This window comes from Camelus dromedarius, chromosome 1 (assembly GCF_036321535.1).
Source record: "Camelus dromedarius isolate mCamDro1 chromosome 1, mCamDro1.pat, whole genome shotgun sequence".
Lineage (NCBI taxonomy): Eukaryota > Metazoa > Chordata > Mammalia > Artiodactyla > Camelidae > Camelus > Camelus dromedarius.
In genome coordinates this window covers 47,398,107-47,414,886 of record NC_087436.1, presented here as the reverse complement: position 1 = coordinate 47,414,886, position 16,780 = coordinate 47,398,107, and the positions used below count along the sequence as shown (strand labels likewise).

Sequence of the window (16,780 nt, the reverse complement as noted above, 5' to 3'; positions counted from 1 at the left end):
GAGAGGCATGGAACAGATTTTTCTTCAGAGCCGACAGAGGGAATCAACCTTGATTTCAGTCTTTTAGCCTCCTGAACTGTAAGAGAACAAATTTCTGTTGTTTGAAGCCACCCAATTCGTAGTAATTTGTTACAGTGGCCCTGGGAAATTAATATACCAACCAACATAGAAATACAAAATAAGAAAGTTTATTTGAAATAAAATCTGAGAAAAGACAGCATTCCAAGAAAATGGCATACAAACTACTCTATACCTGGACAGATCTGGTAAAGCTACTGAGTTGCAAGAAAAAGAAAGAAATCATGACTTCCATTTCCAACAACATCATCATACACACAAAAAAAGATTGTTATAGATTAGACAACATAATTAACAATCTTGATTGAGTGAACATATATAGAATATTGTACACATCAGGGAAATACATTTTTTTTCAAATACACATATATGCGAACTCTGTATTTTCTGCTCAATTCTGCTGTGAACCTGAAACTGCTCTAAAAGAATAAAGTCTATTAAAAAAAATTCACATTTATGAATCTGATTAGATCCCAGACCATAAAGTGCCCAAAAATTTGATAAACAGTATTTATAAGCTTCATTAGTGGTAAAATAAAAGGAATATATCATGTTCAAGAAAAAGAGTACCCACTATTCAAAAGATCAGTTCTCCCCAAAACTGATCTTTAGATATAACCCCAAACCAAATCCCAACAGGATTTTTGGAGGAATTGCTTAAATGGATAACAAAATTTATACAATAATATAAAGAGCCAAAAAAACCCCAAAAATGTACACACTTCTAATGAAGAATAAGGTAAAAGGACTTACTCCACAGGATTTCAAGACTTTATAAGTGTATAGTAATTAAGACAATGCAGCAATAAGAGAGGAAAAGACAAGTATACCAGCGGGATAGATTAGAGCACCTAGAACACACACACGTAAGCAGAAACCTGACCTGTGACAGCTGGCACAGAGACCAGAGAAAAAGGACACCCTCATCAACAGTCTCTCATTATCCATACAGGAAAAAAAGAAAATGGATCTCACCCTCACACTATACATAAAAATCAACTGCAGATGAATAAAGGGCCTAAATGAGAAAAGCAAAACTTCTAAAGGAAAATAAAATAAAAGCAATAATTCTTCAGGTATGCAGATGAATAAAGGAAAGCTCCTAAGGAGAAAAAAAAAATGATTAGTCTCACAAGTCTTCACAACATTTCACAGAAGAAAATGGAGTAATGTTAAGAATTCCAAGACAAAGAAAGTATGAACCAAATATATATTTTACCCAGCCAAGTTGTTGTAAAAGGTAGGAAAACATTCTCAAACATAAAAACTCAGAGAATTCAGAACCAACAGAAAGCCATCTTATAAAAATCACTTAATAAAAAATATAGACCATTAAAACTTGACCCTAAGAAAGAGCCCATGTGTGGACATGCCATAATAAAAGAACTGACATATGAGGTGGTAAGGCTGAATCAATTTACTTACAGAACTCAAATACAAACAATTATGGAAATGTAAGACTTGAGAATAGAATGTGTGTCAAGCCTAGACAATGTAAACATAACAATTTAACATCAATATAGACTGAAGAACGAGGAGGTGGGAAGAATGTTAAAGTGATGTCTTCTTTCATACAGAAACACACAGACCTATCTACAGTTGATACATTTAATTTATAAAAAGAGAAAATGGGAATGCTGTTTTTTGGCAATCAGCAAAAATGTTAAGGATTGGTAATATCCATGTTGACAAAGATACTGGAAGTGGATCCTCTCCCACAATAGGAAAATAAATAGGTATAAACTGTAGTGGGCTGTATGGGTGTTAGCATAATTGACACCATCTTGGGCCCTTACAGTTTCTCCAGTCCTTCCACTGACCCTACTCAGGACTACACTGTGCAGTAAATCACTTCTGTGTCACCAAGGGCTTTGATGTTAGCAGACACCGTTTAATGATTGTTAGGTCCAGGTGTCCTCTATGCTCCGTGAGTCCCCAAACAACAATGAAGACCTTTGCTGATGTATTCTTAGCACCCATAAGACTAGTTATCCATTCATAAATCTTGACTTTGGAATGCACTTGACGCAGGAATATTTCCAGGCACATACCCCATCCCTTAGGTTAACTACAAAATTGTCCCAATGGACCCCTGGCAGTGCAGAGAGCAGCAACAAATGTTTTCAAATCATTGTCCAACCGCTTCCACCTTGTAACTTACTCTACAATAAAATGAACCATTGATTATATGGAGCTGCCTGCCTCATTTTTTTGGTCTCAAGATAACTTCTCAGTTTGGTGGGCATTTTTCATTCCCTCTATCCTCCAACATGCGTAATGTGGCAAGATGTATCAAAATTTTAAATAAAATTCCTAGAAGTGAAAAGATCCATCATTTTTAAAACTACAAGCCTGGATCAATTAACCTTCTCAAAGAGAGACTCTGGGAGAATCAACACAAGAATCAATCAGAGGACAAAGCAAAAGAAGAATGATAGAAACTTATTCTGTGAAATTCTTCATCCTCATTCTTTCCCTTCATATGGTCTACATTATTAGTTGTTGAAGGCAGAATCCATGTCTTACTTGCATGCAGAAGTTTATAGAATGCAATGTAGTTAACAACTAGAAAGTAGTTTTTAGATGCATTCTAATTTTTCTCCTTTAAGGCAATTTTGTAACAAACAAAAGGGATTATGTTATTATGTTATTATTAAGCAACTTTGTCAATTACATGTTATGATGCTCTAGATAAAAGAATAGTGCTCATAATTTATACATGCTTACTCTTAGTTCAGGGCTGTCTATAAACACTGCTTTTGAAATAAATAAATAAGCTAAACCAATAAACTGGTTTAGCTCTCTGGACCATACCTGTTAGCCAAACTGTGCAACCACGAAAGCCACCTCTGGTCCCCACCACCTGACCTCTCTTGTTCCTGCTGACATGGTGAGCCTGATAGGTGACATTAGTTGCTCTCTGCATCCCCTGGAAAAAAAAAGAAAGAATTCTAGTTTATCTGAGTCCCTTAAAAGGTAAACACATATTCTTTGCAAACTTATGGTAACTATTCCATGCAACATGCTAAAAGCAAGGAGAAAGATTAAAACAGCTTTTTCATCCTTTAGAGTACCTGGTACGGTGTTCAGTTCTTTACATGCACCAATTAATTTAGTCTGCACAGCTCTCCAGGGTTGCACAAATTCTTACTACTGTGATTGCCAGATGAAGGTTAAACCTGAGAAGTTAAATAACTTGCCCCAGTTCCGATTAACTAGTGAGTGGTGGACTCCAGAATCCAGTCTTCTCTCTCATTCATTCATTCATTCAATCATTCATTCAACCAGTGGTTCCTGAGGCCCTACTAGTACACCAAGTGAGTAAAACAAGGCTCCTACCCTCAGTCTTCCCTCCCAGAGCTTCCATTCCACTGGGGGAGACAAACCAATAAAACTTAATTATTAAATCAGAGAGTGACAAGTGCACTGTGAAAATAAAGCACGGCATGACTGGAAAGAGAGAGAGGGGTAAGTGCCTCTTTAGACAGCATGATCAGAAAAAAACTCTGAGAAAGTGGCATCCGAGCAGGTTCCTGAATGAAGTGTGGAAGGGATGTCTGCGGGTATCATGAAATGCATGGTGAGAAAAGTGGAATGTAACTGTTGTTCCCCCAAATGTTCTTCTTAAACAAAAAGAGCACAAAATTACATAGGCCTCAAAGGATCTGAATAAATATTTCTATAAGAAAAAACATAAATGGAGAATGAGCACATTAAAAGACACTGGATGTCATTAGCCATCAGAGAAATGCAAACCAAAACCATGAGATACCTCTGCACACCCACTAGAATGGCTATAACCAAATAGACAGACAATAACAAGCGTTACTGAGGATACAAAGAAACTGAAATCCCATACATTTGCTAACATGAACGTAAAATAGGACAGCCACTTTGGAAAACAGCAGTTCTGCAAAACGTTAAACATTGAGTAATCATATGACCAAACGATTCATACTCTTAGACATATACTCACAAGAAATGAAAATATGTCCACACAAAACCGTATGTTCTAGCAGCATGATTCATGAAAGCCAAAAGGTGGAAACAACCCAACTGCCCATCAACTGATAATCAGATAAACAAAATACTTTTTAAACTGTATGGTATACCCATACAATGGAATATTATTTGGTAATAAAAAGGAATGAAGCACTGATACATTCTACAACACAGATGAATCACCTCAAAAACATTATGCTAAGGTAAAGAAGCCAGTCACAAAGGCCACATACTGTGTAATTCCATTTACATGAACTGTCCAGAACAGGAAAATCTATGGGGAGTGACTACTAATGGGTTATGAAATTCTTTTTTGGGGGTGATCAAAATGCTCTAAAATTAATAGTAGTGATGGTTGCACAATTCTGTAAATATGCTAAAAACGACCAAATTGTACATTTTAAGTGGGTGAATTGAATGGTATGTAAATCATCTCAATAAAGCTTCTTTCTAAAATAATGAACTATATAGCCTCTATTTTCCCTATGAAGCATAAACATAATTTAGGTTCTTTCCAACAATGTATACCTTTATAAAATAGGTACGTGTCAGCATTCTTTTGATAGTGTTTGTATTCGATACTGCTTACAGCTCTTATTTTTCAAGACAGTTTTATTCATCATTCATTCAAAAATATTTACTGAATGCACACTACATGCTTGACATTCTCCTGGGTGCTGATGAAACAGAAGTGCACAATACCAATAAAATCACTGTCCTCATGGGGCTTCTCTAGTCCTCCCTCCCAGGGCAGCAGTTCTCAAAGCGTGGCCCCTAACCAGCAGCTTTGGCATCTCCTGGGAACTGTTAGAAATGCCAGTGATCAGGCCCTGCCCTGGGCCAACTAAGGCAGACACTATAGGGTGGAGCCCAAGAATCTGTGTTTTAAAGCCCTCCCAATGATTCAGATGCCAGTTCAAGTTTGAGAAGCACTGGAGTACTTGGAGAAACAGGGGAGGGAAAAGAAAACACCAAGATAAAAAAGGAAATTATGTAAGTTGGAAATAAGTACTAAAGAGGTGGAAAAAGTAAATAAAGCAAAAAATTTGAATATCCGACTAGGGGTGATGTTTAGACAGGGGGTCCAGGGAAGGCTTCACCAAAAAGAGGACATTTAAGATCTCTGAGGGAAGCCCCTTCCAGACAGGAAACAGCGAGTGCAAAGGAAAGTGATAAAAGAACTGGGGAAATCCAGAATGACTGCTGGGCAGTCCGAACAAGCCATTTGGAGGCAACAATCACACATTTAAAGCAAGAACAGTGGCCATTGGTATGACCAGCGGTATTTTCCACAGCCACATGAGTGGCTCCGGCTGAGGCATGGAACAGTCAGAGACAGATTCAACCAGGGCTGTGGTTTGGCCCAGAGGTCTTCAAAACGGGAACAAATATCCTCATAAGAATGCAAATATGGACTTTGTAAAGGGACGTATTTCCATCCAGGTCTTCAACTTCCAGATGTACCCTTTTCTAAAACACGTCCACTCAAGAAGGTGCCTGAGGTTCAGCGCCTCTTTTCCCACCTCCCCCTGCACAAGACTCTGAGAGTACAGGAGAAAGCGTCTCTGCCCACCTGCATCTGACCATCACTCACTGCCCTGCACGGGGTGCAGGCAGGGATCCACAGGAGCCGAAGGGACCATCTGACCATTCTTGCCACAGGCGCACCAAAAAAGCTGCATGCCTGTCCCACTAACCAAATCATTAACAGATGTATTTCCAATAAAATCATGCTTTCATATGTTCAAAAACCACGAAAAGTTCTAATATGGGTCTCCCAACCCATTTCTTCTCAATTTCTTCCCATTTTCAGCTCGAACCAGGCCAGCTGGGAGGAGAGGGGAGCTGAGGGGGCCGGAAGGGGAATACACAAGTGAGCTGCTGACACCTGTAGAACCTGTCTAACTTGGTCATTTGGTTTTGGGATTTTTTTCCTAGTTACTTTGCTTTGGTGCAAGAAGAAACACGTATCTAATGAATTTTAATTCATTTTGGCACCATAAACTATCCGCTGCTTTTCTTTTTAAATTGAGGAGAATGTACAAAAACTATCTGAAGCTATAAACTGCTGAGGATATGATCTAGGATAAGCAGACTGCTTTAATCACTAGAAAAGTGTGTTCCCTTGGGGTCTTGCCTCCTACATTAAAAAAAAAATCTGGCAGCAAATATGGAAGTCTGGGTATAAAAAGGCTTATTGTTTATGTATGATTGATATTTTTCACATTGAAGAACAAACTTAAAAAAAAATTTTGCCACAATCTCTAACCTCCCAGATTTTCAGAGTAAATCAAAGAGCACATTTTAAAACTATTGTAAATTGCAAGGTGGTGGGTGTTATGCCTGAATTTACTAAAAATCTAAAGGCGACTTCTACATGCAATTTTCTAGTTCCCCTTGCCCCTTTATCTTCAGTTACCACCCACTCTAGCCGAATCTTTCCTGTAATTCTGCTGGAAAAACATGACAGCAGTGACTAAGGGCCAACAGAGTTTTTCCATCCGACTCTACATTCCTATTCTCAGAGTCTGCAATGGCCTAGTTTCTTTCTGTCCACAGAAACAGTGAAATCAGGCTTATTCTTTCCTAACAGTCTGGGTGGTTTGTAGAAATACATGGCTTGATGTACATATACCAGGTAGTCCTTGCAATATTTACCGCTCTTATGATTCATCTGTCACTTATGGACCATTTTATACTTTGAGGTATGTTTTTGCATGTACACATTTTGACTTCATTGGGAGGGTAGGTCAAGCACTATGAGTTATTGTTCTTTGCATTCTTCACAACACTCGATCTCTTTTCTTGTGCCTGGTAAGTGCTTAGTAAAAATTAGATATAAGGCATTTATTATAAAGTGTGATTTCTTTTCTCTGTATAATTTGCAAATGAAATAATGACTGACATTCAGAAATCTTAAGTCTAGCAGAACTGGGACAATTCATTTCAAGGGAATTCACTCGCTTCCTATGACTGGGGCTAAATGACTATCAGTCCTGTTACCAGGTACCATCAGGTGGCCTCTCATATTTGTGGTGTACATTTCCTACACACTCTACAAACTGCTGTTCTCAACACCCACACAAGCGGCCCTATGTCCCTTTTGAGATCCACCTTAATTTCCACATGGCTGTTTTGTTCTTTTATCCACTTCCCTTTGGCACAAATTAACTTCTCCTACGATGCTATTTAAAGAATTCCACAGTTTGTGGGTTTATTATGATTTTATGAAGAACTCTGCATTTTTAAGTGAAATTTGCAAAGGCACAGAGCATATACCAAATATCAAGCATGATTCTGGACTTCCCATCTATCACCACCCATCTTAAACTGGCTGTCAAACAGTGTATTTCTCCGAAGAGAATACCCGAAATGGTAACAGGCACGTTTCTTTTATGTCACAAGACATACTGTGGATAAACTGGAGAGATGGTGGAGTACAATGAGAAGAAAGCTTTAGTTCACAGAGTTACTGGTAACTGAAATTAATCTTTTGAACATTAACAAGCCAAAGACAAACAGCCATAGGGAAGCTCATACATTCCTGGGGATTAAGAAAACCACTTGAAAAGGCTACAATGTAAAACCTTGCTGCTACAAAGCATGGTGCACAGCGACACTGGCCATGACCTGATTACCTGTCAGGGACTCAGGCCTACCCCAGACGTCCGGAATCAGAACTAAGGTACTGACTGGCATGCATTCTGCATATACATTATGGCTCTCCAACTACTCTGTTTTAAAGGTTAAAGAGCATTTAAATCCTTAAATTTGATGCACCCTTTAAACTATCAACCCTTTCATGGAAGGTCCCCTGTGTGACCTCCAGTTGGGAAGCCCAGCCAACAGATTCCTTGAAGTCAGAAATGAGTCTGAGACTACCTGTTCACTCATTACTTGTTGACTAATCCCTCCTAGACATGGGGGATAAAACGGATCAAAAACATTTCAGGGAAGGAGACAAACAACAGATAAATCTTCACACTGGGACAAGCCCATGCCTCCCACCATGGTGACAGCCAGGCATTTGCTACATGTATGAAGGCAGTTCAGAGGCAGGCAGCCAAAAATACACTAATGTCCACCTCAGAAGTGGAAATTGACTATTAAAACCATATGAGAGTACACACAACACTTGAACATGAATGTTGATAGCAGTATTATTCATAGCAGCCAAAGGGTAGAAACAACTCAAACGTCCATCAACTGATGGAGAACCAAAATGTGTTATATACATAAAATAGAATATTATTCAACCATATAAAGGAATGATGCATTGATACATGCTACAACAGTGGATGAACCTTGAAAAATTATGCTAAGTTAAAGACGCCAGACACTAAAGGCCATATACTGTATGATTCCATTTATAGGAAAGTCTAGAATCGGGAAATTCAGAGACAAAAAGTAGATTATTTGTTGTCAGGGGCTAGAGACATGGAAAGGGGAAGAACAGGGAATGACTGCTGATGGGTACAGGGTTTCTTTCAGGAGTGATGAAAGTGTTCTAAAATTAGATATTGGTGATGGTTGTAAGTTGCGAATATACTAGGGGGAAGGAATTAGGAGTTTGGGATTAACAGATACATACTACTATATAAAAATAAACAACAGGATCTACTGTATTGCACAGAACTATATTCAAAACCATATAATAACTTATAATGGAAAAGAATCTGAAATATATATATATAACTCAATCACTTTGCTATACAGCTAAAACTAACACTGTGAATCAACTATACTTCAATTTTTAAAAAATTCTTAAAAACTGAATATACTAAAAAAAAAATAAACTGAATATTTAAGCATGAGAGAGAAAGAGGAAAGGGACGCAAGCATCAAAGAAACTAGAGAGAAGAACAATGCTGCATCCATCCACAATTAGAAGCTGCACTTCTATACATAATGTCGAATGGTTCCACTACTTTTACTCAGTTAAAACTTACTTAGTAAAGAACCATGTCCTTAGGAAAGGATATTTCACAGAAATAATTACTGCTTAGCTGAACACCAAAAAGAAAACTTACTCTCTTCATTTAAACTAATTACTTAGTAATAATATGCTTTCAAAACAATTCAGGGTTGGAGTTTTACTGTTTTGTTGTTGGTATGCTATGGGTACTTGATCGATCAAAGAGCAAAAGATGGGTAACTTCCAGGCTAGTAGATACAAATATAACAACCAAAAAAATCTCTCCAGATATTGCCAAATACCATGCCTCCTTGCTGGGGGTGGCGGTGGCAAACTTTTACCTGGTTGAGAACCACTGGAGGAGAAAAACTACTCCTCAAAAGTCAAAATAAGAGACACACGGGGGAATCTTATTTCACATTTCAACTTTAGAGAAGCAGCTCTTCTCAGGGGAGCCTAACACTGATTGCTGGGTACCCTGCCAGAGTCAGGGCTGCACAACCACCCCAAACCATGATTCCAAAATAGCCTCTATCTCTCGACATTTTCTTCCCCAAGGAAGAAAGTAAAAACGAATACATGAATACCTAAGTACACAGATAAGTAGAAACAAATGTCAGCAGCCATCCCAAAGTTACCAACTAGACCTGCCCTGTCCAACAGAACTTTCTGAGATGGGGGGGAGGATATAGCTCAGTGGTAGTGCGCATGCACGAGGTCATGGGTTCCGATCCCCAGCACATCAGTTAAATAACAAATAACAATAAATAAATAAACCTAATTACTACCCCCCCAAAAATAAAAATTTTTAAAAAAGAACTTTCTGAGATGATGAAAATGTTCTATATTGCACTGTCCAATACAGTGGCCATGTAACACTTGAAACATGGCCAGTGCAACAAAGGAACAGAATTTTTCATCTTACTGTAGCTAACTTTAAGTTACCACAGGTGGCTAGGGACATCCAAATTGGACACTGCAGATCTAGACGCTGCTGTCATCCTTCTCGTTATCATTGTCAATGTTAAAGAGTACATTCTTGGTAGAATTCCAGCTTTCCCTCTCCTTTGGGCAATTTTTCCAGCAGCACCTCCCTAGCTTCTAAGGTAAGAAACTCAAACCCTGCCCCTGCCCACAGGCAGGTCAATGCCCTGAATGAATGAAAATACTGCTTTTCATACACCATGTGTTCCATTTCTGCCTGCTTGTTTCACTTTTGTACCACCTCAGGCTTCCCCAAAATCCACCATGCGCTGCTGGCCTTCTATGAAAGGGGTCAAACGGTATGAGGGACAAACTGTTCGGAAAAGGTAGAACTGACAAATGGGAAATTATCTCATTCATTTATTTGCTTTTTAATTAACGCTCTCCCAGATAGAATGTAACATCCATGAGCACAGGACCCTTTTCTTTCCTTTTACCACTGCATCCCCAGCACCTGGAACAAAGGTACAAAGTTGTTGTTAAGTATTTGATGAATTAGTAAATAAGAACACTTTAGAGTGCTCATGTGCCACACTGTAGTGCTTTAAATATATTAACTTACTTAAACCTCACAAGAACCCTATGAGGTATACACTATTATCTTCACTACAAGGTATGTTTTATTACCCACATTATTGCATCTGAAGACACTGAGGCACAGAGGAGTTAGGTAACATGACCAAGGTCACACAGGAAGTGATAAAATTGTAATTTCAATCCTACCACATATGGAGCTTATTCTCCTTCTTAAGCTGTGCTAATAGTAAGTTATTTAAGGCTTTTAATATCATAAGTACCCAAGCTTACTCTGCACCCTGCCCTCTATCCCCATCCTGTTATATTAGGAGACGCTCAGGGCAGAGACAAAACATCTATAATAAAATATGATTCCACAACATATAACAGCAGAGTGCAACATAATATGGAGGTGCACAAACAATTCAGCCCACGTGTGAGCATGTGGACGCAGGAGGGCCACACTGCTATGGTAAAGGGGCCCGAGACTCTGAAGATCTCCGCAAGTCAGGAGAACAGGCATCCTAGGCAGAAGGCATCCTAGGCAGAAAGAAAGGCTTGTGTAACACCCTGAGCATGTAAGGTCTGGAAAGAAAGTTGGGCCTGGAGATACAGAGCTATGAAAATGTGGGGAGTGGAGGAGAGAGGGGAATGGAATGGCCAACCAGAGTGAGACTGTCTGCGCCTCTGAATACCACGCTAGATTTCAGCAGGATCAACTCCACTGTAAAGTGGGTCCAAGCCAGGGATTCGGCCCAACATGATTCTATTAAATGGATGAGTGACACCTGGGTCTGAACTGAGCGCCCCATATTCCCCGGAGTCCAACTAACACACTCCCAAGGCAGACGGAAACTGGACCCCTGGAGAAAGGTTCAGTCAGATGGAGAATGACATTCATTACATCCGATGCTTTGTCAGACTGAGAGAAGAGGAGGCTAAAGGGCGATGTTCATTCTTGATTTTCCTTACTATTCTTGTAGAAATATGGAGACACCCTACTGCGGAAATGAACAGCGTTCCCCAGCGCCATGCCACTACCTTTTCCTATCTCCCTGTCTGTATCTCCCATGAAGCCACTTCTTTGATCTGCTCCTTAACAGGAGACATTAGTTAGTACTTGGTCTAAGTCTGCTTAGTACTTGGTCTCTCATTTTTCTCTCTTTATAATCTCTAACTGAAATTTAACCATCAAATCTTTATTTCCAACTTTAACCTAACTCAGTCCCTATAGCTGTGCTGTCCACATGTTCCTGCTGAATTTTTAAAATTTGGTGAGTCTGAATTGAGATGTGTGCTAAGTGTAAAATATACACTTAGGTAAAATCTTAACAATTTTATATTATGATAGTACTGAACTCTTTTTTATATTGAGATGACAGTACTTTCGATATACTGGGTTAAATAAATTATTAAAATTCATTTCAATCTGTTTCTTTTTACTTTTTTTAATGTGACCTCTAGAAAAATTTAAATTACATTATGTGGCTCACATTATATTTCTATTAGATAGTCTTGCTCTACAGACTACCTCTACTAAAGCCATCCCTCACATGCAGCATGCTTAAAACTGGATCCACTACCCACAGGCTCTGTGACATCTCTGTGTCTCAGTTTCTTCATCTATAAAATGGTGCTACTATTTATAATAAAGAGGATAACTATAACAGTAAGATCTGACACACAATACTTAATAAGAGCTAACACAGACACAACACATACTATAGGCCAGACATAGTTCTAAGTATTTTTCATATATTAACTCCTTTAATCGTTACAATATCTCTGTGAGGATATCACTCCCATTTTATAGATGAGTAAACCAAGGCACAGAGAATTTAAGTGACTAGCCAAAGGTTACATGGTTAGTAAATAGTGGAGCCCACGTTCCAGTAGAGGCAGTCAGTTCCAGAGTCCTCACTTGAAACCGCTGTCTCTCTGATACCCACCTCAAAAATGTAACAGAAATTCAGTAAGTTAATTTAGGGAAAACATTTCAAATAGTACCTAGCACACAGTAAACTCTCCTTTGGTGTTTAACTATTATCACCCCCACTCCAGCCCTCAACCTACTTCCCAATTTCCCCTGCATTTCACAACCTTTCTCCTCATTTCCCAGTATTAAAACCTCAGGATCATTATTAACACATCTCCCTCTTTCATCCCCTAACTCAAGTCAGGTCCTTCTTACTCTTCCTTGAATGCTTGTAATGCATCTATTACGCTGTTCCCAGCACCATCTTAACCCCATACTTCACACCCTCACACTAGATGAATTAATAACAGTAACAACAAGAAAAACTCATGTATCAAGCAAGCGTCAACTCTATTAATACATTTAAACCTCTCTATAACCCTATCTGTTCTGTATGTATATTTATGACTGAAACATTATGCTGTACACCAGAAATTGACTAAAGAATGCAAAAAAAAAACCCATTTTTTAACCTAAAAAAAATCTCCCAGAGTATATAAAGTCTCAACTCAGCAGCCAAACATTAACAACTGCATAACCTAGCCCCATCCTGTTTATTCAATCTTATCTCCAACCAACAAAAACTCCCCTAGAGTGGTTAAATAGATCTTCTCATTACTCCTGGAGTAAATTATTATTATTATTATTATTATTTATTTTTATTTTTATTTTATTTTTATTCCTAGGCCTTATTCATACAGATCCCCTCTGCCTCAGAAATCTGAGCACATTTTTCGTCCTAAAACCCTCCCCAAAACATACAGGCTAAATTAATCTCTCCTCTAAACTGTGATAAAACAAATGTTGTACACAACTCACTGGGGTCTGTAATGATATATTCATCACCTGGCAAATGCCCATTACAACCCCAACCAGGCCATGAGCAACTGGAAGGCAAGCACTGAGCCCCTCATTTCTCATATTCTCCATGAGTAGCATGTGCCCCTACAAAGAACATGCACTTATTTGGCAAATGAGTTACAGACAGTGTAGCTGAAATGACCTGTAAGTACTCTAATTTAGCCAACCTTATTTCCCTAACCAGAAAATACCTCAAGGTAACAGGAACAGTATCAGTAGTTCCCTGGCAGAGGTGTCATTGCACTTTCCAGTTCATTATCTTCCTTACCCTTCAAAACAATCCAGTGAAATACACACTATTACACCTTTCAGTCAACTGAGGTCTAAAGAAGTAGACTGTTTTTCCTCAAGATCACACAGCTACTAATTGGCAAAACTGGAACCAGAGATCAGGCCAGTAGTCCAGTGCTCTTTCCAATGTACTAATTCACCTTTTATCTCCTCTCTCTTCTTATCATCTAAGGAAGAGTTAAATAACTAAGAGGAGAAAGGAACGGGTGAGAATCCTTCGTAACAACAGATACGGTAAATTAATGACATGAAATGAACATTTGCCTGAAATGGCTTCTTTATTTTTCTTCGACTCACCAAGGGGAATGATGATTTACAAGTCTACATTTAAACCTCATGATCTTGTACTGTGAAATAAAATTTTCCATTCAAATGTAAAACCACTGCCTTCTGGACTCCAAAGCTGGACAACACCTCCTCCACTCCGCCCCTCTCTGAACTTACAAAATCTTACCTTAAGGCTGTTTCTTACCAAAGAATAATTAAGGAAGGAAGCAACCTTCTGAGGACACAACACTTAACCATCAAAGCCAACTGGCAGTCCTTGCTAAACGTTATAAAACATTAGTTTTCCCACACTTTAGTCTCCATGTTATTTGTTAGATATTCCAATTTAACACCGAGTCACAAAGAACCTCAGTTCAGGGCAGTCTCAACTCATGAATGGCCACATTGTTGGGTACTCTCCCTTCACGCTGAAACTCAGAAATGGAAAGGCATGGGGATGGACCCAAACCTGGGCTAACAGCACTGGCAGAGCCAAGAAAAGCCAGTAACGCACCAAAGGTGCCTGTCTCTGCCTCCTCTGCAGATCTTCAGGCCACTCCAGAGGATGCTGGCAGCTCCCCCTCGGCGGTGCAGGTTTCAGCAGCTGCCAGCTCACTCCCGAAAGATCCTCCCCGAGGTCTCATCCAGGCGAGGAGCTGGAGAAGGCGGCGTTCTTCCCACGGACCGTGGATCGGACCGCACCCAGCCCGAGACCCCCGCCCCCTCCAGGCCACTCCGCGCGGCACCACCCACCGCCCCAGCTGGATGGCGCCCGGCCTCGGGTACCACTCCCGGCTCTCCAGGGAGGATGCGGAGGAGGCGGTAAGGAGGCAGCGGCTCTGAAACGAGCCGCAGCCGAAGCCTCCCAGAGCCTCCTCCGCACCTCTGCTCCGACTCACCCAGTTCTGCGCGCTATTGCTCAGCTTGACTTTCTTGCACAGGCTACCGGGGACCTCCATGGCTACACAGCGGGCGCGGGTGCCGGGATTCTCAGCACCAGGAGGTAGCCGGAGGAGGGAGGCCGGCGGGGGCGGGGCAGGAAGGCGGGGCGTCCTCGCGACTGGGCGGGCGCGCGCTGTCGTACGCACGCGCTCGTACTCGTGGCCCAGACTGCACGGCGCGTCGGCCGCGCCTCCGAAATGGGTCCGGGGCAGAGGTATGTGGGGTGGGGCGAAGCAATGGAAGAGAGCCAGAGGCAGGAGTTGGGGGCGGGGCTTCAGAGAGCGCGCGACACTCCACCCCCTTGATTCTGAGGAAGGGGCGGGGTCTGAGGAGGTAGTCGTGGAACTTCCCGGGGCCCTCCCAGGCGCGCCGTCTGGCGCTGCGCAAGCGCAAAGGCTGGAACCGCGCCCCTGTCCTCGGTCAGGAAAGGCGAGGAAGACACCCGGCTTCCAGCTCTTCGTGCGTCTGTCGCTGCTGCTGGAGTGCTGGATGGGAGAAGGCGTTGACGTGGTCGCCCGCCCCTCTGGGTTTTCCTCCGTAAGCCCGGCCACCAGTCTCCTATCCTCCAAATCTGTGCCCAGGTCGGCCTGGCCATATTTTAAAAGGAATTTTCCAGCCTCGCAAAGGAAAGAATCAATTTACTGAACAGCTCGTTCTCCACCCGCTCTACTTTACTTTAAAATTCTGCTCAATGCAGTTTTTGTTTTTTTTTTTTTTTTTAAGTCAATACCCCATCCCTCGACATCAGTAATTAGTATCCTATGGTGTTAGTAGTTATCTGCCGCGTGCCTCCTTCCCCACTTGGAGACCTCTCTTCAGATTTCTGTCAGGTACTTCTCACCGGCTAGGCCAAAAAGGGGCCTCTATTTTATTAGGTTCTCAGGAAATCCTTAGGAGAATGAAATCCAGGTTGAGGGAGGGTCCCTAGTTACCCATCTGTGGAGGACATTTTCAAATTCACCTAGCTATTCCAGGGCTACTTACCAGGAGGATGGGCTGGGGGTGCAGAGGAGCTTCCCCGGGAGTTATCTCCCCTCTCACCTCATTATTCTAAGGGCTTTTCCGTAACTTGCTCCTAGCACCAAGGTAAGTTGCGTGAAACTCCTCCTTCATAACTCGATCCCTCCCCCTACACACATACACCCCAGTCACTAAGACTTGACGTTGCTGCCTCTTTGGTGGAGGACAGGGGTGAGGAAAAGTGCCCATCAAACTTAGAAGTTATCTTGAGACTGAGAAAATGAGGCAGGAAGCTCCACATAATCAATGGATCAGTTTATAATACAGTAACTTACAGGATGGGATGGGGAGGGCAATGATCCAGAAGCCTTCACAGCCGCACTCCACACGGCTGAGGGGCTATTGGGATAATTTTATAGTTAACCTAGGGTATGGGAGTGGTGTTTGGGAGCAGGAAGTGCATTCCTAAGTCAAGATTTGTGGATGGGCAACTAGTCTCCTGGGCACTGGGAATATGTCAGTGAAGGTCTTCAGCATTACTTGGGGACTAAGAAAGCAGAGAGTCCACCAGGTCCTAATGATTATTAAACAGTATCTGTTAACTACAAAGCCCTTGACGACCGAGAAGTGATTTATCACGCAATACAGCTGGGTAGGGTCAGGGGCAGGACAAGAGGAGCTGTATGGGCCCAAGACAGCCATACATTCTTTCTTGTCTTTTTTATTGAAGTATAGTTGATTTACAATGTTGTGTTAGTTTCTGGTATACAGCATATTGATTCAGTTATAAATATATGTATATATTCTTTATCACTATAAGGTATTAAAAAGCCACACATTCTTAATAGCTAGTAAATCTGTCCCTGTTTATTTACCCCACTGCTACTGTCTTAGTATTAGGCCTTCCCCATATCCAGGATGAACCACAATTAATCCCCTTAACTGGGCATCCTCCTACCGGTGCACCTGTTGCCCACACATTCTTAACA

The 16,780-nt window shown here is 41.0% G+C and overlaps 1 protein-coding gene across 3 annotated transcripts in view; it reads right to left on the bottom strand.

Annotated features, from left to right (window-relative positions):
• Positions 1-15,838, bottom strand: part of PAPSS1 (3'-phosphoadenosine 5'-phosphosulfate synthase 1) — a 99,330-nt gene extending 83,492 nt beyond the window's left edge. Inside the window, exons 1-2 of one of the 3 annotated variants that reach the window (XM_064484347.1) lie at positions 15,816-15,838; positions 2,893-3,007 (exon numbers count right to left, since the gene is read on the bottom strand). In XM_064484347.1, coding sequence (XP_064340417.1) covers positions 2,893-3,004 — 112 coding nt within the window. In that variant the 5' untranslated portion in view covers positions 3,005-3,007; positions 15,816-15,838. Of the gene's footprint in view, positions 1-2,892; positions 3,008-14,403; positions 14,490-14,788; positions 15,190-15,815 lie in introns of those variants that run through there. The other 2 variants (XM_010999056.3, XM_064484339.1) reach the window with 2 other exon arrangements.
• Between the last annotated feature and the right edge of the window lie 942 nt (positions 15,839-16,780).